We start from the raw sequence: 22,689 nt of genomic DNA, 5'->3' as shown, positions 1-22,689 counted from the left end.
TATATATATATATATATATATATATATATATATATATATATGCATATTACAGCAGAAATCAGTAAACTTCTACCTAACCGAGAATTTCAGGGTCAGGATCCTTAGCAAATGCATCATAACCATCCTTATAATAGGAAACCTCGACCTTGGAAATCAGGATTTGCAAGTAATTCGTAAAATATGCAGAAAACAACTGGATTTCCACTAGCTCCCACTCCTTGAAAACAATTTTTCTTCAACAATTTTTCTTTTATGGAAAAGATCTCCAAACCCTTCTGTGACTCAAATACATACTGTTTCAGTAGCATGAAAAAGCCGCTTTGCTTCGTATAGAGCATTTGCACATGGAAGAGAAAAATTCGATATGGATATCTGTGCTGAAGTAGCGAACTGCAGACTGAATGGATTCACAGTTTTCCCGTACGGATAATTAGATAGCCTGTTTGGTTCAGCTGATAATTTCAGAAACCTTAATAAATATTTGCTTTCTAAACTGGCCACACGCGACCGCATCCCCAATGAAGTTAACATCCTGAAAATCAATGAACCAAGTTGATGTACTGTGCATTACTGCAACACGATCAATTCCCATAGTCTCAAGATTTATGAACTTGTCACGCTGCAAAATGCGAAAATTTGCATAGAAGGGATGGTTTTAACCATGCTTTTATTACTGAATTATAAATAGAACAGCAAGTTTTCTTGACAGGAAAATAAACAATGCAAACTATAACAATAAATGTAAAAGACAAAGAAGGAACAAAACCCCAAAGTGACTTTTAAGTTAAACTCTATTTCATATACTCCAAGATGACAAAGAGTCACAGAGAACACTTCGGTCAATGTTTAAAATTTGAAATCTCAAAAGTTCTTTGGAGATACATAAAATTATTAAAACATATGGGTAAACATCGCCTGGTCCCATAAAGTGACAAAAAGTCACAGAAACGTGGTTTTATCATTACGATTATCCGTAAAAACATTTAACATTTAATACTTATACTAGAACATTTAGAATATTTAATACTTATACTTTAAGCCATCAGCTGACTCTTAAAGTGATAACCAACATATAAAGCAATCAGAGCGAAAGCCGTAACAACGGTTTCTGATGCAACCGGAGATGATTTCGAGACACCCTGGAACGAATGTATTATTCGACTTTATATTGTATATCTAGTTAACAATGAAACATTCACCTGAAGCCCCGAACGATCTCCTTCGTATTCTCCGACAAAAATTTTTTCCATAGACTTCATGAAAAGCTTTTTGAAACTAATGATATTAACATTGAAAAACTGATTAACGGGAAGGCCTCACAACAAGTGAAAAGACTGAAATTGATTTTTAATGAAAAAGCTGAAACATACAGGATGTTTTAATTGCACTGTGAAGAGTGATTTCACTTTGGAGGTATCATCATGGCTCCTTTCCGCCTAGAAAAAAATATGAAATGCATGCCTAATTCTGTCGATGGTTTAAGCTTCCTATGCACTAAAATTCATAACTTTCTCAAATATTTTTCAGTAGCTGCTCCCAGTGGTTTCACACTTTTACTTTCTAAAAAATTCGTTTTTGAGAAAACGATAGCTTTTATGCCAAGTGAATTAATACAAGTTTTCTAAGTGTACTAGTACAAATTTTCAGTCGTTCCGGTTTAAAGTATGTCTAACATCTGAAATAACTTAGTCAAACTTGCAATTATCACTGACGGACCCCAAAAACAATTCAAAAAGGTACTTCTACCAGCTAACTCAATCCAAATAACCAAAGATTCTGAAATCTGTAGGCAGGCAAACCAAGTACCTTGCGATATGCAGTCAAACCATCTTCGTCGTAAATAACGACATCGAATGTTTGAGCAGTCGACTCATCGTGCTCCAATTGCCAAGATATCTGATGTTTTGACGTTTCTTCGGAGACAGCAGCCTGATGTACTTTTCCATTGACGATACCATAGACAGCCATATCCTACAGTAGGGATCACTGAGAAACTATATAATTTTTATTATGGAGCAATTGCTCCTATAGCTTTAATGTTTTCACGTTTGTCTGAAGAAAATCAAAAAAAAAAAAAAGCAAAAGCTAACCTTGACATTATTGGCGCACTGTAGGTTAAATTCAATAATGTAAGTTGTGCTAAAATGAAAAAAGGCATCAGTGGTTGAGAATGTTACCGCGGAATGATTGGGTGATTCACACGTGACGGCTAAAAAAAATTCCATGTGACGATTAAAGTTTAAAATCTACTGCATGCAACAAATACAACAGGCTTTGGACTATTAACTATATTAAACAGAGGAGTAACTTTTGGAAGATATGCTAAGATGTTACATAATGACTTTTATAAAGTAGCATAAAATTAAAACAACTATTTTATTTGTTCGTTTGAATCTTCGTGAAAAACGTACCCTCGGTTCCAATTACGAAGGACACCAATATAACAAATCCTCGAATCATTTCGTATCTTACTTGATTACTGCCTTGTTGAGGTCCCTCTAAATACCTGTAAACAGGATGTATATGTAATTTTGTAAGTTCTGTGTTAAATCATTTGGAAGACAGTCAAACATAGTGTTACTCCGAATAAGTTATGCTAAGGAAAACTCATTCGACGTAACACTGTATTTCCTGAACCTCTGCGTCTCTCAGACTTATAAATACCGGATATCATTTTCCTAGCATATTTTATACTACGGAATCAAAAGCACCGAATTTCGCACTAATTCAATGAACCATTTCATCCAGTTGATCTTCCGCGATGGATTCAAAAACGGATGTTTCGGAGGACTGACATTAACGCAACGTCTTCTCAGATGTCCCAAAAATGTTTCCTGCGTCGTTTAACAGAGCCCACTTCACATGTCGATAGCATTTGCGTAAAGTTCTAAATAAGGACTTATTACCATCCCCTCCTCTGCTCCTTGCTCACGCAATGGTACCCGCGCTTTACACGCAATAGGAATTCGTTTATTTCACACTCTGTATTTACTGAACAGATAACATCATTTCATTTCGTTACTCTTTCATGGGCCTTACAAACTCTCCCTCTCTCTCCTCATCTAACACTCTCTACAATTGATTTCACTTCCATTTCTCTGTGTTCGTTAAGTATCGCTATCTCTGTTTCGTCAAATTTTAACGGTATTCTCATCCCCGTATTCTCATTTCCACGTAGCTATAGTCGAATTGCAGCTAACTGATTGAGCATATGATGGAATATGGTATTGATTTCTTTAACGGGATAATTCTCTCTGCAAGGAGAATGGATGAGGTGACAGGTGGGTTCGACGCTGATTTGGCAAGAGATGGATGGAGCGTGATATGTTGGGGAGTGTTACTCTTACCATTTTCTCTTCCTATGCTTATTACACCAGTCTTTTATCAAATCGAACCAAAAAATAAGATGGATTTTATAACTTTTAGGAAATGCATGTCGAATAATTCATGAATACTCACAACAAATAGCTGTTGCTCAGTGCAGTTTATGCAAGTCTCATTCGAATGCGCGCTTATTTACTAAATAGCACTATCCGTCGTCACTTTTCCTTATTAATGACCGAAACACGTTACCTGATCGCTGTTTGTCAGTTAACATCAACGAATGATTTGGAAGCTAATTTCGAAGTTGCAAAATGGATGATGAGGCGTGCTAAAGAACGCAGAGCAAAGGTTCAGGCCTTAACATTGGTTTTATCATATCTATTCAAAGTCTAGGTATTCATGCTTTCCCCATCTCTTTACTTGTTTTCACCGTTGATTTTGACACAGTGATAAGGTCTAAGGTCTAACGTCATTCCCAAAATAAATTTGGGAAGATTGTTAGGGAAATGTTATTTGCCCAAAGTGATGAATGAGACATTCAGCGAAAGAGCTATCCATAAAGCGATTCAAGTAAATTATTTCATGCGAACTGCATATTTATTGAGCGTTATGAGTATTTGTGATGTGGTGGTAATTAGGGCTCTGCAGTCCTAAAAAGCTAATTTTTGAAGCACTCAAAAATCGATACTTTTTCGACTTAAAAGTGAGGTTTCCAAATTTAGATGGTTTTCTTCCCGGAGTGTTTCGATTACGTTGGACAAAACCGTGACGAGAATGAAGCATTGGCTTTAACTGAAAGTGACGATTATATTGGTCGGTATCGAAACTGTGCCAGAGAATATGGACTCTGGCTTAGTTTGGGTGGATTTCACCAAAAGGTTCTGAAAGTACTTTAGGTCTAAATTTGACTGGTGTCTGGATTTGCTGGTGCTTCCTTTTTTTTTATCAATTTCCAGTCGATTTTGATTTTTTTTTAGGATTCTAGTGGATTGCGGAAACCCTTCAATACTCATCTTATCATAGATGACAGAGGAGAAACTCGTGGTGTCTACAGAAAACTTCATCTATTCGATTTAGATATCCCTGGGAAAATGCGATTAGTAGAAAGCGAATTTTCAAGTCATGGGAATGAAGTTGGTTTTATTTTCTTGAAATTGGGAGTTTTGCATCTCCTCTGTTCTAGGTTTTTCAAATAAACTTTGTGAAAGATTTCAGATTCCGAAACCAATTTGTACACCTGTGGGAAATGTTGCTATGTCCATTTGTTATGACTTGCGCTTTGCTGAATTGGCATTATGGTATCGTATGAATGGAGCCCATATTTTGACATACCCGGCGGCTTTCACTGTTAACACTGGCCTCGCCCACTGGGAAGTATGCGTTTGGTGATTTTCGAACAAAAAAGTGTTCAATTTTTGTGGTCTTTGAATTCAAAGGAATAGATAAGCCAGGCGTTTCCAGCAATATTCAAATGAATTTTTTAGGAAATTTCAAGTTTTGTTTTTCTCTAGATTTAGAGTTCATTTTTATTTAATTTTTTTAGACCTTATTAAGGGCGAGAGCAATCGAAACACAGTGTTACGTTGTCGCTGCAGCTCAGACTGGTAAACATAACGATAAAAGGTCATCATATGGTCATGCAATGGTTGTTGATCCTTGGGGAGCAGTTATTGCTCAGTGTTCAGAAACTATAGGTATAACGTGAAATCTGTTGTATTTAATGCTTTTTCTTTGTGTGGACAGGTATTGAAAATCCCTAACAGATTCAAGAAAATGAGAGGGGTTGGTAGTAGGCTTGTTATCTTTTCTTTTATATAAACTTAAGCTTTTGAATTCTATTCATTCTAAGTTGAAAGTATTTTCAAGATATGTGTTTTGCTGAAATATCATTAAGTTATCTGGACGAAGTACGAAAATTGCAGCCTGTTTTCGAACATCGGCGTTCTGAGTTGTATTCACTGATAGCGGTGCAGAGGAACGAAATCGGTCAGTGTTGGTTTTTCTGGATTTTTGACTGTACACTTAGTTCTGTACTTGAATTCGAAGCTTTTCAATTCTTATGTTGTAATCCAATTGCAGGGAATGATGTGTATACGTTCGGTAATCACAGTATTCCGTCCGAACACGTTTTTTATCGCAGTACGTACACATTCTGTTTCGTAAATCGAAGCCCTGTACTCCCTGGACGTTAGTACTTTTAAGTGATAAGTTGATCGAAAATATTCTATATAGTTTACTCCGTGCATTTTATTTCATTATATTTTACCAAGTTTCGAGTTCCTGAACAGAATTCCGAAAATCGCAATACCAAATTGCATATACATGACAGTCAAGGCCTAGCATTATTTCATATTGTAAAAAGTTTAATGTTTGTTCCATCATATAAAATTTTCCTTCGACAGAAATACATTTGAATTGCCGGTTCCTTTCAGATGTGCTAGTCTGTCCGATCAGGAATGCGAAACGACTCACTGAATTAAGTTTGACCGAAACTTCCGATTTATTCATAACTGCAAAGAAAATACAGGCAATGCTGGAAGGCTGCTATAAAGCTACATCTTCGACTGTTTGCGTTCAGGATGGTCCTGAAGCAGGGCAAACTGTTTCAGTAAGTATAAATGCTTGACTTTATGTTCTTGGAAGCCATTCAGGATTCTCATAAGTTAGAAACGAGACTTTTTGCTTGCTGCTGACTCATTTATCTGTTCGGTTATAAATTTCAAGCTGAAAGTTTACACAAATAATTTTGCGTTCCATAATTCGACAGTCAGAAAGTTCATTTCATTTTATTTATTAATAAAATGCAGCAAATAAGCACGGCTAATTAAGTGAGAAAGTAATAACGAGCGTCTCTTGTAGCACGTACACGTACACATACTTCCACGCAAGAAAGGTGATGTTGGCGGCGATCCAGATAATGTTTATCGTGAATTAACTGAGCATGACAAAGCTGGAAAAAACAAATTTCGGAATAAGGAAGAAATGCAGAATGAAGCCAATGTATATCGATGTTTGTTGGTTAATGGAGAAACCGAGTGATAATGTGCACTTGGAAGTATTTGGTCGTGTACTGTATTTGCTAGCATTAAAGACTAACATAAGTAAATGGCGTTAATTAATGCTATAGCAAACCAATCAGTTGTAGGTAAATTGCATTGACAAGCATAAAGGAAGTGTAAAGAAATATGCAAGTAAAACCAGCACATCGCACAAGCGCTGCTCTTTATGATATAATTTTTTGCTCTGTGTTGTTCACTTCATGTTATAGTAAATATCTGGATGAAACGTTGAAATAACGTTAGCTGTTTTAATCGGAACATGAAATTTTGACCTCAGCTGCCCTTATATCCTTAGATTGCAGTGGTGGGAGGAATTCTAATAGCGTGTGATGCGATGAAATAGCGTGCAGTGAAGCTTGGCCTACTTCACTCTTGATTTCTATGGAAGTCTAGACTTTTTTTGCAGTAATAGTAATGCTGGACGGTTGCAAGATTCAAAGAAGCCTTCAGTGCTTAAATGGAATATTTCTCTCTAGGTCCCGGTATTGAGTTAATGATTCCTGAGATTTGGTTACAAGATTTCTTGAATGAGCTTCTAGGTCATAGGTCTCCCTGTGTCATAACAAATGATAATTTGTATGTATAAGTATAAAATTTCAAGCTTAGAATACCACTTTTTCCAAATTTCGGAAGGTTGATTTGAAGCTTTCTGCAGATTGAGTGGGAATATGAACCGTGAGAGAACTTTACCTTGCGTTTGAGACAATCTTGAAACACAGTGAAATATACATCTTAAAAGTTTTAAGCAAGCCAGTAAAAATTAGCCTTAGCTGACTGAAGTCTGATAATTCAAATAGCAGTAATAGAGTAACTAACAGGTGGTTCAGACGGAGTGGTTCGACGACTGATATCGTCAACCTTTTCTAAAAGGTAAATAATGCACGGCGAAGTCCAGTCATCCCCACCATCGAGTAACGCTCTACGCCAATGTCCAAACGGTCCTAGTGTTGTTGTGTAAGTTTTTTTTTCATTCCGAACCTTACAGGACTTAAAGTGGCAATGCTTCATATTACTTCAACTGGTGTTACATAGTTAATTTCTTTTTTTTCCTTCTGTGAACGAATTCGATGATCACGCTGAGTTCCAGAGAATACACATTGTTCCACTGTGCCATTCATTTGTCAAAATTTCGTTTGTTTGAAAGATTATGCTTCGATCATTTTTTTAGACCCAAATTTTCCTTTTCGCTGCAATTGGTTGAGAATGTTTTTCCCATTTCTTTGTTAGCAATTTGGTATATTTTAATTTAAAAGTTCAGTTTTTGAAACAGCAATGGTTGTTTCGTTTCAACTCTTTCTGTTTTCTGTTGTAATATAACTACTTTTTCAAATGAAATTCTCTTACTCATAATTTTATTAATTTTAAATTCCGATTCAGAAAATCGAAATCCCTTCAAAATAATCTCATTTGCGATTTTTTTATATGTCCTTGTATACGCTGCGGCTTCAGTATGTCCAATGAAATTAGTGCTGGAATTTTTTTTCAGGTATTCTAAGAGGGATGATATCATGGCGCTACTTTAGGAGGTGTAGCAGACGGACGCTGCAGGTATTTGCTCTGGCCTTTTGTTTTATTGGATTATATGCAATTTTTTCTACACCAAAACCGTCAGCGATGTGTGAAAAGGGGCACAAAGGCATGATGGCTGGTGTTTTTATTGGAAACATTGCTCAGCAGATACCGATTTGTTTGTTTTTCCTTTTTTTGGAGGCGAAGAGAAATATTTGAAAATTTCGCTCATTGAGTGACTGTTTCAATTTTTAAGAGAAAGTCAGAGCAGTTCCATGAAATTATATTCTAGAAAGGGTTAATTTGGTACTTCAGCTGTTATTTTATTCCTGGATTTCTAAAAGTGTAAAGATATTTTGTTTCAAATTCTACAATATAAAGGGAAAAAAAAATCAATTTTATTTGTTCACAAGATTTTAGTGGATAACGACACTGATCCATTCGCTTTATATAAAAGTTTTGGTAAAAAGGACTGGCATGATTATGAATCGATGAAACGTGATGCACTAAGACAAGGTCTTGGCGAGGGTGGCCAACCGGCGGTAGTAGCAGTTGAAGAATTCAAAAAGTTACGGGTTAGCTTCCGAAGTTCTTATTCGAAATTCATGGTTGTGAGATGAGAATGGTCTGTTCTATGCGAAAAATTGAGTGCAGGTTCAGTAGATATAGTGTTTTAGAATCCTGAGAATTCGATCTACTTTTGTATGGAAATCTTCGAAAGTTGTAATACTGTACAAATCGTTTGGTCGATCAATGATTCACTTTGTTCTTTTTGCTATTTTTAGAGCTTATCACATTTTTAGGATGGTCTCTACCGTTCAAACGGTTATAATGCCTATATCAGCGATTTCATTGCTTTGAATCGTTCGATTAAAGATATACGGCATTCTGGATGCAGGAACATGGTTTATCTCGAAAAACTACCCACTGTAGGAGTAGTATTTCCCATTCATAATGAGGTATGTTCGTTATCAAGAACAAAAAGTTTCCTAAATCTTTACTTACATGCAAAGTTAGTTTTCAGTCAACGTATTATTTTTTCTTGCAGCACAATTCCACGTTGCTGAGAAGCATATATTCTGTTATAAATCGTTCTCCAAAAGATATCATGAAAGAAGTTATTCTTGTCGATGATGGAAGCACAAAACCGTTCTTAAAACAACCGCTTGAAGAGTTCCTGAAAAAGGCTGGTCTTAATCACATCGTGAAAGTTGTTCGTACGCAGTAAGTTTTTGTAAATTAATTCAGCATACTTTGTGGATTTCTCTCAAATTTTTTCTTATTTTTTCAAATATTTTTTGGTCAATTTAGAAAAAGAGAAGGATTGATTCGTGCACGTCAAATAGGTGCACGACATGTAACAGCCGATGTGATCGTGTTTTTGGATGCACATTCAGAAACAAACTATAACTGGTTGCCACCACTCGTTGAACCAATTGCACTGGATTATAGGTAAATTTTGTCATTGATTCGACTAAGAGTTTGCGAAGTAATATGTAACCTTCAGCGAAATTTGATTTTGTAAATTCACTAGAGCTAAAACTTCATTGAAAATCGATCTCACATTCCTGCTTGGAAAATTTTGTTTGGCGTTCGCAGATAAATATGTTCCTTTCAGAACAGTAGTTTGTCCTCTCATCGATGTTATTGACTGTGATACTTACGAATACCGTGCACAGGATGAAGGTGGCAGAGGTTTGGAACTTTTTTCTAACTTTCAAAAAGATTAAAAGGTTAGGATTTCTAACTTTTCAGGTTCTTTCGATTGGGAATTCAATTACAAGCGTTTGCCCTTAACAGAAGATAATAAGAAAAATCCAACACGTCCCTTTCATAATCCAGTTATGGCTGGTGGATATTTTGCAATCAGTAGGAAATGGTTTTGGGAATTGGGAGGTTATGATGAGGGTCTTGAAATATGGGGTGGTGAACAATACGAACTATCTTTCAAGGTAAGTCTTGATCCTTTTTTAGAACGTAAACTTCAATTTTCTTTTGAAATTTTCATTTCTCTCATATGTCGCCTAGATTATTCTATTCATTTCACTGTTGATCAAAGTACAGGATATTATACTGTTTTTTAGAAACAATGATGTCTTCCTTTCCAATACTTAAAAACCGCTATTTGAATGTTGGGGGGTAATAGTATTACCGTTTCAACTAATTCGAAATGAACTGAAATACTAAAAATCTGTTTGGTCGTTTCTTCGAGATTTTTGCTTAACATTTTTGTTTACATGTTCTTCAGAGCTTAACATGTCAATCCGTGCTTAGTATATTGTTAGGTGTGGCAATGTCATGGTACAATGGTTGATGCTCCATGTTCACGAGTTGGACACATTTATCGTTGTAAATATGTTCCTTTTCCAGATCCAGGTATCGGGGATTTCATTTCGAAAAATTATAGAAGGTATATCACTATACTTTTACCAAGATGGTAGCAATAGTGAAGCAATGAAATTTTGAATTTATTCATCAAATAAAAAAGAATCTTCAGAGTTGCTGAAGTATGGATGGATGAATATGCAAAGTTTTTGTACAAACGCAGACCACCATTGCTTACTGTTGACTTTGGTATGGTTTTTGTAGTGCAATATAGGTCAGTCTGAAACTGTCGGGCTTGTTTAGTGATAGAAATCAATTGCTGAAATCAAACTTGAATTGACAATAGCGAAAATGTTTTTAGGTGACCTCAGTAAGCAGAAAGCAGTTAGAAAGAGGCTTAAATGTAAATCGTTTGACTGGTTCATGAAAGAGATTGCTTTCGATCAGGAAAAGTTTTATCCTGCAATAGAGCCCGAAGATAGTGCCGAAGGTTAAGTAATATTTATATTTTCGCTATTGCTATTTGAACAGATCATTTATTAGGTCTAAAATCTCTTAAAGACTTACATATCTAATTATGTAGGTGAGCTGCGCAATGTTGCAGCAAATAAATGTGTGGATACGCACTTCAAAAATGCTGAAGAAAAGTTTGGTTTACGTAAGTGTGTCAGTGATGGCCCGGCGAATGATGGGGAGCAAGTAAGTAATACTTCCTTCATCCAAAACTTTCTTCACTTCTTTTTCTACATTTCAAAATATTGAAAACTTGTTAAATTTTCAAGAATCTTCGACTCACGTTTTGGCGCGATGTACGACTCCATACGCGAACAATGTGTTTCGATGTTTCAGTTTCTGGAAACAGGGCGCCCATTGTTTTATTTTCTTGGTATGATTTAAAATGAATTTCTTATGAGTTTTCAGCTCCAAGAGTACAAAAATCATCTTCTGGTTTGTGGACCTTTCTTGAAATCAAAGTTATAGAGGATTTCTTCCTAACATTTTATTTCCTTTTTTTCTTTTTTTTTTTAGGAAAAGATGATATAGGTGAGGTGGAACAGGGCAGGAATAAGAAACCCGGAATTTTCCAATTAAATCTAAAATTTCTTCATCTCAGCCATGGCATGCAAGGTAATCAACATTTTAAATATCTACCTGACAAGCAGCAGATGTATCATCCGGTTAGTGATTTGTGCATGGATTGCGATGTGGAGCGAGGAGAAATTTTCATGAATCCCTGTGATTCGAAACGGTGGAGTCAAAAGTGGACATGGGCGAAAATTAATTTGAAACTGATTCAGGAACGTAATAAAAAAGCTTAAATTAGGAACTCACTGGAACATTCGCAATAAGAAAGTTTTGATTCTGATTTTTTTCTGATGATTATGATTGAGATGTTTTGTTCTGGAGTGTTTCCTTGCCTTTCCTTGAGCCTTGTATTGTGGTATTGTATATATATTAATCAAAAAGTCCCTTTGCATTATTTCATTTAGTGACTTTAAATTCGTATAATGGCTAGAAAACTGCTTCGATTGGATTTATTCGGGTTACATTTTCATTCCATCTCCACTCATCATTGAATATATGGGAAAAATTTTTTAGCTGCTCGGTATAAAATTATTTTTCTCCAAACATTTTTTGATGTTGTTAATGAAAATGAGAGAAATTCACCTGAGATTTGGAATATTAAGGGAATTTTCCCAGTTTCATTCAAGTTCAAGCGATATGCATTGCTCCTGAAAATTATCTATTGCAGCTCTTTCATAATCACATTCCGGTTGTTCTTAGTGTTGATGTTGTTAAACTTAACAATATAAATGTCATATAACATATATATTTGGGGATACTATTTATGCTGATATATGGCACCGTCAAATACTTGAAAGCTTTTTGATTCGACCTTCATATAGTTGGGTTTTCGGCTTGTAGGTTAATCTATGAAGGTAGACCAGTTTTTCTGAGTTGTAGAATGGTTATCGCTCTTCCCATATTTATGCGGTTTCTTTTTCGGAAATTTCAGAGATTCTGGAGGTCTGAGATAATTTCGAACAATAAAAATATTTATAAGGAAAGCAGGAATAGTCCAATGGGCTAATAATGATAGTTTTCCAGTTGTGGTTTATATTGATTGTGCCGTAGTCTCTATTTTTTACATCTGACGTAAATTTCTGCGTGTAAATTGCCTTTGGTAATGGTTTTGTTCAAGCCATTCTTTGTCTGTTTCAGTCCTGTTTGGAAGTTGTAATAAATGGAGGATAAGGATTAATTCCACATCTCTTGTTTGCACTTGAAGAAAGCTAACAGTAGAGATTGTTCAGAACTGGAAAGAGACATGAATGGAGGAATAGCAATTTATTGCAAGACATACATGCTATTTTTGATTTTTCGCTTACCTTAAAATCTGAAACTTTCACTCTGGAGATGCTAGGGACTTGGTTGGGCCGTTTTCAATCCGAAGATTAGAAATGTTTCTAGTAGCGTTCCAGAGTATTACAGCATAGGCAATGGAGCGGTAGTAATAGCTTTCTCGCTGTAATTTGTCTTCCGGGGTCAAAGGGGTCTACTAATTGGAAACCTCGAAGTTATGGCGATCGCGGGACTTTTATTCGGGACTTGGTTATATGGTTCTGTTCCAAGTGACAGATTATTTGATACGTAAGCAATTTCTGAAACGTAAGCCATATTGATTCGCTTATTTGTCAATCACTATGACGTACACTTCAATATACTGCTTACTGTAGAGTGATCAATTTAACAAGCAGGAAATGCTAGTAGGACGATATCTTTTAGTTTTAGTTTACCGCTGTAGGAGGATGGTTACATCTCGTAAAAAGTTTTAATCAAGTGGCTGTAATCTGATGCTAAGGAAACATTACTAGACCAGAAGGGACGTTCTAGCACCTGAACTAACTGCTTGATTGTTGGATAAAATGAATGCGATAGGTCTTGCAGAGATCGTTAGGTCGACGACCCTACTGTTGAGATGCCCATTCTTTGATGAGGTTTGACTTGAAAGAAATATGTGAGATTAAAAACTCGAGTCAAGTTGATTTTTTCTAAAGGTAACAAATAAACAGTAACAGAGTGTTGGTTGGGATGATGATGGTCTGAAAGTGGCGAACCTAGTTTTATTAACAATTTAACTGTTGACGGAAAAAGCAGCAAGTTGTAGTGCAATCTGTTTTGGAACGGTGTGGAAAAACAAACGAGAAACAGACTTCACGTATAAATAATGCACATATCGCACATGTAGTATACACTATTGGGACATTTTGCTCGCGACGATTGTGCAGCGGGATGGATGATTCGGAGACTTGTATTGGAGAATGGAAAACAGTGGCTGATTGATTTTCCTTGGAACGGAATGGATTGCTCCCCGTTTCATCTTCCTCTATTTTTCCTTTTCCTTTGCTTTTCCATGACCCAATGGTATACTTGCATATGCGTACATACACATACACGTAAACTAACACTTGCACATATACACATACACCCTACCGTATGCAGCAAAAGTTTGTTACGCATCAAATACAAATTGACAAAAAACAAAAGTAATAACTATATTAGAGAAACTTCAGTAAACATATCAAAACCGCGGTCCCAAGCATTTGACAGATCGTGTAAGCGACGCGATCATTTTATGCTAAATACAAATACGTACATGCCGAACGCTGGATTACTGAAAGTAAGAAAAGCGAGATTTGGAAAAAAAAGAAAAACAAATGAGAATTCGGATAAATTGCATATCTTTCATATTACCCCAAACATTTCTTGCTTTTCGGAGTGTTCATTTTTGTCTTACACATACATCCTTCTCGTGCGCTATTTCATCTTCTTGACACAGATGACTGATTTCACTCCTTTCCAGTCCTTCTTTATCTCATGATTGATTTGTCATTTAACATATTACATTTTGAACTATTACGTATTATTCGAATAAAAACATGGGCTTCTTATACAGGAAGAGAATAATGAGAAAAATTATGCATTTTCGGCTAAAACTTTCATTTCCTTTCGGATTTTGGATGTTTGCAAATAAAGAGAGAGAAGTCCTCATTAAGAGAATTTTAAAGGCATTTTCTTCCTCTCTTTATCTATTAAATTCCATAAAAGACAGATCCGACGAAAGCCGATTTCAAAATTCCAAAGAACGAACGAGCTAATGTGTATCAATTATAAAATTTTCGAAATTTCGAAAAGTGGAGAAATTCCAGTTCAAGAAAGTGATGACAAGAGAATTCGGCTCGTTTTCAGTGTGCATTTATCAAGAAGCCTAACTAATCAAAAAATCTTCGGCTTTCAGATTATGCGTTATACATTTAACTTCATTTATAAGATGCTTTTATCAGGGTGTTGGCTCTTTTTTGTTCCATACTGATAAATGTTCCTCGTACAAAATAACTGACAGGAAAGATACAAAAGGCATCTTATTTTTCAAGTTATTCTATGTCTTGAGAAACATCGATGTAATTAAAATTAATTTGAAGAAAAGTACATAAAGTGAACGATGAAATTCATTTCACCTGCTATATTTAACACGGAATAAGTTAAGAATTGCGAACAGCTGTGGTGAGTGAATTATGCATAATTGTTTAAGTAAGTAATCTGCCAGTGTTACGGGTAAGAGCACGTGATAATCATCTTTATGAGCTTAAAGTAAGGAAATTGCTTAACGTCAAATGACGTGATTCTAACAGCGTCCTTGTGGAGGAAACGGCCTTCCTCATATATTCCGACATCTTTAAGCTAAGACAATTATTCAAATTGCTACTGGCAATTTCTGACAAGATTTGCTTTTATCATTTGCAATGGCATATAGCACCGATTGAAAAAGTGTGTGGCTCCAGAGTATTCCCGGACAAAAAATATTGTAATTGTGGAGTGTGTATCTGCGTCAATACCTATGCTTGTATCCACATCTGTACATCTATATGCACCTATGTATCTGTGGCTATATTTATTTATATGTTGGAACAGCACTGACGTTATTCAATTTGGAGGTGTAGTTGAAAAAAAAAAAAGGTTTTAACCGATAAATGAATGAGACTGGATGAATAGTTACTTGCAGGTGTGTTGTCAACAATGAACAGTTAATTCTTAACAAATCATCCCTCAGTGACATGTCCACCTCTTCGCAATCCCTCTTTATCGTATTAAACATATATATTAAAAAAATGCGTGGTTTCAGAGTATTCCCGGGCAAAAAATTTTTTTTTAAAAAATTAAAAATTTTTAAAAGCAAAAATTGCAATTTAGGAATTTTAATTTCTTTCAAAGTTATGCATTTTCTTGAGAGTTTAAAGTCACTGTATTTTAGTATGCTCCTACAATATTTTTCTGCAATCAACTTTATCATATGATTCATTACGATCTTATAACATACTGATATAATATATTTGGGAAAAAATGACATGTAATATATTTGAAAGAAACTTATTTCTACCCAATAAGTTCTTTTTTTTTGAAAATTTATTGATCTCATAGTCTTCAAATATGCTTCAGAGTTTGTTAACTCTCTTTGCTTCTGATAATATTGTCTCAGCCTGAATACCTTGACTAGCTTAGAATTTTGTCACGTCGAGTAACACTATCTCTTCCTTATGCTTTTCGCAGCGATCCAATTTCACGGTAACGCACAGATGAATCTTTCCGTCTCGCTGGTGATCTCATTAACTTCCTGTTTATAAACCAAACATTATAATGTAGTTGTTAAGGATGTTTCATTTTTTCCACATCAACATCAGATTATGCATGATAACTGTAATAAACTTAGAAGTGAAAAGCATGCAGTTTCTTATTAAAGTTGAAATTACCACTTTCGTTGCGTTGATCGTTTAGTTTTGCAAAATTTTTGAATTGCGCAAGACAACAAGATGATTGTAAAAGCGTGGTAACTGCATATTTAAACAAAAGGAAATTCTGCTGGTAAAATATTCAAACGAAAATTTGTATTCCCTTCGAGCAACTTGCGCGACATCGTCACAACACTTATCGATAGGCACTATAATTTTTTTTCCCCCTAATAATAAAAAAGTAAAGGAAAATCCAGTGATGTTATCTAAATTTGTTTTTTGAATCGTAATGCTTCTTAATGTTTTGAAATTAAAGGAAGGTTCTTATACTTAAAAAAAAAAGAATTCTACGAACAAAATACCTACTCTGAAACGTTGTTGAAGAGCATTGCGTTTCTTAGATGATGAGCTCATCTAACGAAAACTTCTGCATATTGATTATGGTTACTATGAAATTTGCTGACTAAAATTGTAAAATTTCTTTTGGTAAAATTTATAAACTTTGTATCAAATGCTATTCACATTTATGAAGGATAGTGATTTCTGATTACATACCAGTTTGATGCATGCAGAATGCATTTATATGTGGAATGACATTGCACTGATATGTGTTTTATATATGTTAAAAATTATATTCATAATTAAATATCCTTGTCGTCGAGAAAAAAAAAACATCAATACAGATCTAAAGAGTGTTATTGAAAGTTTAAATCCGCCAAATTTTTTTGAACCTGATTTGAATTTCTTTTCGAGTTTCATTCACTATATGCATAATTTTTTGATGCATTTGCCGCATTTTTTTGCACTTTAGAGAAATCATTTTGTTTATATGAACCCAAATTATGTTTATATATTGCTTTTCGAATCTCGTTTTTGGCGGTGTTCTAATCACTGATACCCTCAAATACTTTAATATGATCTGATTTCATTGTAAAAGCAGTCAGTTTTTTGCTATTTTTCAAAAGCTTAAGTTTTAGTTTGCAACTTAAATATACCATCTGAGTTTGAGGAACAGCTTATAAATTTTTAGAAAAGGATCACAAGAGTGGTAATTTCCATATGACAAGTTTTTGGAGTTTTCGAATGCCTGAATAGCCAGTTTCCGTGGATTGTTGATTTTCTAACGTAGATTTATGCCTTGTTTAACTGACTTGTGAAATTTAGTATTAATATGATATTGTATTTTAAGTGTAGTACGGTTATGATTAAAGCGCAACAATCCAATTAAAATAATTTGGAAAAAATACACCGGATAATTACAGTTGGGTTCAATTTGTTCAAGGCTATTTGCTTTTCTTAATTATAATGGTAATTCTTGTTTATTTATTCATCCGGAATATTTCAAAATCATATATATATTGCATGCGTGACATACACAACCTTTAATTATCGTTTAATTGGTAGGCTTAGAGTTGTTTCAAGATTGAAAAAAGTTGATTCTCTGGTAACATGGTGATGACAAAGAAGATGGTGTCAAAATGGCATCAAAATGGGGAAGTTTGGCGAACATGCTGTCAAAATGGCGAAGTTTCCAAAGAAAATATGGTTTTAGTGCAATAACATAAGAATCAAGCTACAATTCAAGCTATTTAACTTAACGGATATTAATAACATTGTGTTGTCGACTGAGACATATTAAAGAGATAAATAATTGATTCTAGTAGGTGCCATCATATCAGTAATGTGTGATCCTTATCCTAGGTGCAGTAAGATGTTGTATTAGATATCACCACCAATAATGAAAGTGCAATAGCTAGTAGTTGTGATCTTGAATATCTGCTTCTTTAAAGTAAGAATTGCAAAAGGTCAATATGTTTATTCTCTATGTCGAAATGCATGGAAATACAGTATATGGATGTTAGATGTTTCTTGCTTGTTCAGCATGTAAACATTTCTTTCTAAACCATTCAACTTTTAGTTGCATTTGAGATATAAATTTGTATAAAGTTTCGAGGGGTAAATAACTAACAATCTCTTTTGTATTTATGCATAGAAAGTCGGCAAACGTACGTAAAAGCATTAAGTTCTGCATTAACGTCAATAAATTGTTTCAATCCTATAAAGAAATAAATCACTGGATGCACTGTAAATAAGTGGTTGCTTTCGGTAAGTCCCACTTTTTTGTTCTTTGGTACTCATAGCACTTCAGGAAAGAATCAGGATTACCAATTCTTCGCATGTTTCAATAGCATCCTTTGTTTTCCACTCATCCGATTACCTGAGTTATTGATACGTAACGTATTTCCTAGACTTGTCGGCACCCTTCGAGAAAGTTCGCTCTCTTCCGTATTACTCCATGCTGCAAAGAAATCCCTTGAGGTACTGTAAGGAGTTAATCGATTTGCTGCTCATAAAGATTTGTTCCTGAAATTCCAAGTAATATGTCCTTATACCTTACAAATTCGTAAATCCCTTATTTTGTTTTCCAATATCTACCCACTAGCAACAAATGGTATGCTGTAATTCAATGCTAAACTATCCCCTCCTTTACAGTTCTTTTTCCTAAAGCCCTCCTCTCCCTCCCCCCACCTTTCCCAAAGTTGTTCAGTGAAAAAGATAAGCTATGTTGTGTGATCTTTCGTTTTGCTGCAATATTTTTGTAGCAAATCGGCCAAAATATTTAATGTACTTTTGATAATTGGAAAATGATTGATATTTGGGAGAAGAACATAGCAGAATGAAGATTAATTGTGCAGAGAATGTGCGTTAACAATGTCACCCGCTGTGAGTCTATTGCACTGTAAATATTTTCGCGGAAAGACACGGAGTTCCGTATTGAACTGTGAACTGCAATAGTCTTATGATTATCCTTTCCAAGCCAAATACAATGAGCAGCTGTGGCTCTAAGTGATTAACTTTGCTGTATGACAGTAACATTTATTAGAATCCAATTATCTTTCCCATATTTTTTGCTTTGTACAAAGGACGTCTAAGTAGTTTTAAAAGATCTTCAGACGAAACGAAGAGTATTTAATGCCAAATTTTCCACACATTCAATTTTATAGTTAACAATAAACAGATTAGGACAGTTAATCAACCAATCGGCATCATATCATCGTAACACTGATATCAGCAGAAAGCTCATTTCTCTTAAGAACTTTCTTAGCTTATCAGGGATTAGTTTTTTCTGCACTGGTTATTGTGCTTTCTTATTAAAATTAATCACTTGCTCATCTTCACGCTGCGCAAAAAAAAAAAAAACAGGTAATGAAGAGTAAGAATGATACGGTGAATTGTGTTTCTTAGCATTATAATATTTCTATGTAAGAAGCTCCGACAGTAAATTTAACACAACTATGAATCTCTTCTAAGGGCAGCGAACAATTTACATGCTGTGTATGAGCACATATGACCAATCTTACGCACCAAACGGACGGTTTGATGACCTATGCCTTTTTGAATGAACGTTTTCGTTAATGTGTTGTAATACAAAGAATATTTGCTGTATCTTTTTAAGAAAATAAAAAACATTTCATTCCAAAGATCATGTATTTTGGAAAAAAAAAGAAAACAAATAATATACAATGCCAAATCACCGAACTAATACCAAACTGGGACAGAGTGCAGCAAATATCTCCTGCAAAACACCGGAAGTGAGCACCTTGTTGGTAGCAGAAGCGGCTACACCCGGATGATGTTGAGGTACAGCTAAACAAACTTCTGCAAACTTCAAAGAAAAATAACCGAGAAAACACTGTTATACCGATGTATGGGTTAAGACCAGGTACCAGTACCTGACCAAAGATGATTAAACGGAGAGGTGAAATTGTTTCAGAATGTGTACGATATGTTCCTATCCAGTGTACCACCTCCAAAAGACATATAAAAATGAGTGGTGGGAACATTTCTAACGCTTCTGCCCATTGCAAATATGATATTGACGCAATAAACAACATATTTTACAACTTGATCATGCTAGTAAACAACAGTTTACTCCATTATACCGATAAAATTCACATCAGAACGTTTTGATTTGAAGAAGAAAACTAATTCTCTTTCTCTCACATGAAATAATGAAGTCTTAAACCCGTTTTTTTTCAATACAATTCCATGGTTCTAGCTGATATTCCTAGTTGATAATCCGGAAAATACAGCAAGAAGGAAAGGAAGCACTCAAGCTGACAACAAGATCTCACTGCCTTGTTGCAACACAGAAGTCACTGATTTGGTAGAATCCTTTGCGACCGCACCTCCTTTGGCAATAAAACGTCAGCAACCAGCGCAGACATCGATGCATTACCAATCGATTGCTTGAAATAAAGCTCGGAAAGAATTGTCTCGAATTGTGGCATCGTTTCCAAGAGTACCATGCAGGAAATGTATCGCAGCGGTTGGCATGGATAAGTGATTTGTTGGTGTTGCGCGAAGTTAAATGCTGTCCATTGTTCCATTTGCGGATTGCGTCCTGAAATTTGTGGACGTTGTGTATACTTATTCTAAAACAATAGGCGATAAATGTTTCAAGTTGGAGAACCTAATTAAAAATGATATAACTGAAACCTTGATAGGCCATTTTTACTTTCGAGCTCCAATGGTCCCTTCCGTTTATCCCTCCCTTTTCTCTGCTGAAATTATGCGTGAAATTAATACCTTTGATAAGACTTAGAAGACGTAATTGATTATATTCCGTGGAATCCAACCTTAGCTGTTCCAACTGACTTACTGCTGATAAAAGCTTCATCTTCATTTGGATATTGATTGTCCGCTCGTTTGCCAGGACACTACTTTGAAGGAAGCGGTTTTCCACAGCAGAGAGCAGAAAGAGTACACCCCATGAGGATGTAAATGCTGCTACCTAAAATGAAGGACACATCTAGTTGTGTTAAACAAAGTTAAATCTAAATTAACATAAATGATTTGCAGAAGAAGAAGTTATAAGTTAAATCGTATGAGAGTGATTACTAAAGCAACAATTGCATAACCCTTCGAATTTTTGACCTCAGTGACTTATTTTGAGAGTAGTAAGATTTAATACTTATGTAATTGTCAAACGATTTTGAAGTTCCATACTGATCGAACGGTTTATGGCAGAAGTGACAAATGATTTAGACTTAGTTTTTCTTATACCATCAAGGATTGAAGCGTTCTGCTACAGATACTATGCTTTTCACTGTTTTTTACTGCTTCTGCCATAGTTGTCGTGCTATGAAGATCGACGACTGGATCAATGTCAATTTTGGAAAAATAAATGAATTTCGATAGTGACCTTTCCAGAAAGACTTGTGAAAAGTTCCCGCAAGAAAAATTGGTATGCATCATGCACCAGTTCATCTATTTTTATAGTACTTTGCAGTATGAAAGCTTCAGGTGAAAAAGGTTGAGAAATGAGTAAGTGGATGAATGACGAAGAATAAAGCAGCTTTCATATTATATCCCCAATTACCTTTTTTTTATAAAAAAAGATTGGTACTTGTTCTTGAGGGGATAAGCAAGCGAAAGCAATTAACGATTTGGACCAATGTAAAATCTGGAAAAATAAACGAGTTGCAGCATCTTTTGTTGTTGATGATATCTCACTAATTGTACATGATACGGAGGAATCTGATTCGGATCCAAATTCTGGCTGCAAAAGAAGCTTTTCAAGTCTTTTTCTCTTTGATAGTTTCAATGTATTTATATATATATGGACAACTGTTCCATTTAAAAAACGAAGCCAAAAAAAAAGGGTAAAGCAATTAAATTTAGGAGAATATGTAAGCGAATAGTGAAGTCATCAAATGAAATATTATAGAAGTTAATAAGTAAGATTTACCGATCGTTCTCCAGCGGAGGATGGTGACGAATAAAAAATGATATGCCTTCGCATGGTTGAATTTCTTGGGCCTCTTTCATGTTGTACTGCTTCTTTGTTCATGCCTATTTCCAAACATTTCGTTAGACGACATGCTCGACATTGGTTACGATGTGTTTTATCCACTAAACATTTACCCTCTTCACCACCACCTCGGTTTTTGCACACATATTGACGATGCCGTCGGATGGAACGCTGCAGTTCAGCGAATTAAAATTCTTTAATAATTGTTCAAATACTTATGAAATTACCTAAAAGATTATCAGGAAATCCCAAAATATCAGCAAAGAAATAAAATTTGCACGAAATGTAAAACCTTAAAAATCCAGCACATCCATCACAACTAAATATTCCATAATGTTTCCCAGATGAATGATCCTGACATACCCGGCAAGGCACGTCCAACAATATACGACCTGGAAGACTGTTTCAACTGAAATAATTTAGATATTGTTTTAAAAAACCTCAACCAATTCTCGAACTAATTTCAAAATAATTCCATTTTTAATTAGCATGGATAACCATGATGAGAAATAATATGTTTATGCCACCGCTCCATGTTTTCTTATTACAGCCAGAATAGAAATTTTATAGCAAAATTTGCTTTTTAAAATAGTTTATAGAACTAAGTCTTCTAAGTTAAATATGGAAAAGCCACTCGTTGGACAGTAGTGAACAAAAATGCTATTTTTGAAATTTCGCAATTGTGAACTATTTATATTTTACACCGTTGCTCGAAAGTTTCAATAGATTTTAAAGAGTTTTATGAGTCTGTGTATGCGTGCCTGTTTGTGTGTGTGATACGGTAGAATATAAGAAGTGGAGAATCATTTTCTGGATAAAATGTTAGAGGACGATAAGTAATAATGTGGAAAAGCACCCGAGGCAATGC

General features: G+C 35.1%; 7 protein-coding genes across 8 annotated transcripts in view; 2 read left to right on the top strand and 5 right to left on the bottom strand.

The window, feature by feature from the left end:
• The window catches only part of LOAG_16886 (hypothetical protein), a 2,190-nt gene extending 1,650 nt beyond the window's left edge, over window positions 1-540 (bottom strand). Inside the window, exons 1-2 of the mRNA XM_020449539.1 lie at window positions 295-540; window positions 79-217 (exon numbers count right to left, since the gene is read on the bottom strand). Coding sequence (XP_020306930.1) covers window positions 79-217; window positions 295-531 — 376 coding nt within the window. The 5' untranslated portion in view covers window positions 532-540. The remainder of the gene's footprint in view (window positions 1-78; window positions 218-294) is intronic.
• Window positions 541-659: 119 nt separating this feature from the next.
• On the bottom strand, window positions 660-2,973 carry LOAG_00247 (hypothetical protein). Its single transcript, XM_020445386.1, has 5 exons — window positions 2,412-2,973; window positions 2,091-2,209; window positions 1,807-1,971; window positions 1,371-1,436; window positions 660-1,139 (listed from the first exon to the last, which is right to left on the bottom strand). Exons 1-5 carry the CDS (start codon window positions 2,458-2,460, stop codon window positions 1,035-1,037), a joined length of 504 nt encoding a protein of 167 aa, XP_020304157.1. The 5' UTR covers window positions 2,461-2,973; the 3' UTR covers window positions 660-1,034.
• Window positions 2,974-3,181: 208 nt separating this feature from the next.
• LOAG_00246 (hydrolase) lies at window positions 3,182-6,606 on the top strand. Its single transcript, XM_020445385.1, has 10 exons — window positions 3,182-3,281; window positions 3,427-3,672; window positions 4,047-4,202; window positions 4,302-4,457; window positions 4,540-4,698; window positions 4,868-5,018; window positions 5,191-5,310; window positions 5,404-5,511; window positions 5,757-5,932; window positions 6,184-6,606. The coding sequence occupies exons 2-10, from the start codon at window positions 3,505-3,507 to the stop codon at window positions 6,361-6,363; spliced, it is 1,374 nt and encodes a 457-aa protein (XP_020304156.1). The 5' UTR covers window positions 3,182-3,281; window positions 3,427-3,504; the 3' UTR covers window positions 6,364-6,606.
• A 25-nt stretch (window positions 6,607-6,631) lies between these two features.
• Window positions 6,632-7,501, bottom strand: LOAG_00245 (hypothetical protein; the record flags this gene model as incomplete). The annotated part of the gene is made up of 3 exons (XM_003135785.1): window positions 6,632-6,754; window positions 7,200-7,370; window positions 7,397-7,501. The coding sequence occupies 3 exons, from the start codon at window positions 7,499-7,501 to the stop codon at window positions 6,632-6,634; spliced, it is 399 nt and encodes a 132-aa protein (XP_003135833.1).
• Window positions 7,502-7,883: 382 nt separating this feature from the next.
• On the top strand, window positions 7,884-11,733 carry LOAG_00244 (the record flags this gene model as incomplete). Of its 2 annotated transcripts, none has more annotated exons than XM_003135784.2 (13): window positions 7,884-8,070; window positions 8,313-8,467; window positions 8,696-8,851; window positions 8,941-9,116; window positions 9,204-9,344; window positions 9,511-9,587; window positions 9,648-9,844; window positions 10,178-10,302; window positions 10,390-10,466; window positions 10,579-10,707; window positions 10,801-10,916; window positions 11,000-11,103; window positions 11,332-11,733. In XM_003135784.2, the coding sequence occupies 13 exons, from the start codon at window positions 7,884-7,886 to the stop codon at window positions 11,534-11,536; spliced, it is 1,845 nt and encodes a 614-aa protein (XP_003135832.1). In that variant the 3' UTR covers window positions 11,537-11,733. The 2 variants fall into 2 exon arrangements, with proteins under 2 accessions (XP_003135832.1, XP_020306929.1); XM_020445384.1 differs by having other exon boundaries at window positions 11,247-11,733.
• A 7,805-nt stretch (window positions 11,734-19,538) lies between these two features.
• On the bottom strand, window positions 19,539-19,851 carry LOAG_00243 (hypothetical protein; the record flags this gene model as incomplete). Its single annotated transcript, XM_003135783.2, has 2 exons — window positions 19,539-19,666; window positions 19,710-19,851. The coding sequence occupies 2 exons, from the start codon at window positions 19,849-19,851 to the stop codon at window positions 19,539-19,541; spliced, it is 270 nt and encodes an 89-aa protein (XP_003135831.2).
• A 312-nt stretch (window positions 19,852-20,163) lies between these two features.
• On the bottom strand, window positions 20,164-22,356 carry LOAG_00242 (nuclear receptor NHR-67; the record flags this gene model as incomplete). The annotated part of the gene is made up of 6 exons (XM_020445383.1): window positions 20,164-20,411; window positions 20,597-20,801; window positions 21,417-21,569; window positions 21,759-21,992; window positions 22,185-22,213; window positions 22,320-22,356. The coding sequence occupies 6 exons, from the start codon at window positions 22,354-22,356 to the stop codon at window positions 20,164-20,166; spliced, it is 906 nt and encodes a 301-aa protein (XP_020304155.1).
• Window positions 22,357-22,689: the final 333 nt, after the last annotated feature.

The sequence above is a fragment of the Loa loa genome (genome assembly GCF_000183805.2).
Source record: "Loa loa unplaced genomic scaffold supercont3.25, whole genome shotgun sequence".
Classification (NCBI taxonomy): Eukaryota; Metazoa; Nematoda; class Chromadorea; order Rhabditida; family Onchocercidae; genus Loa; species Loa loa.
The sequence above is the reverse complement of the archived record's forward strand: the minus strand, read 5'-3'. Positions and strand labels throughout refer to the sequence as shown.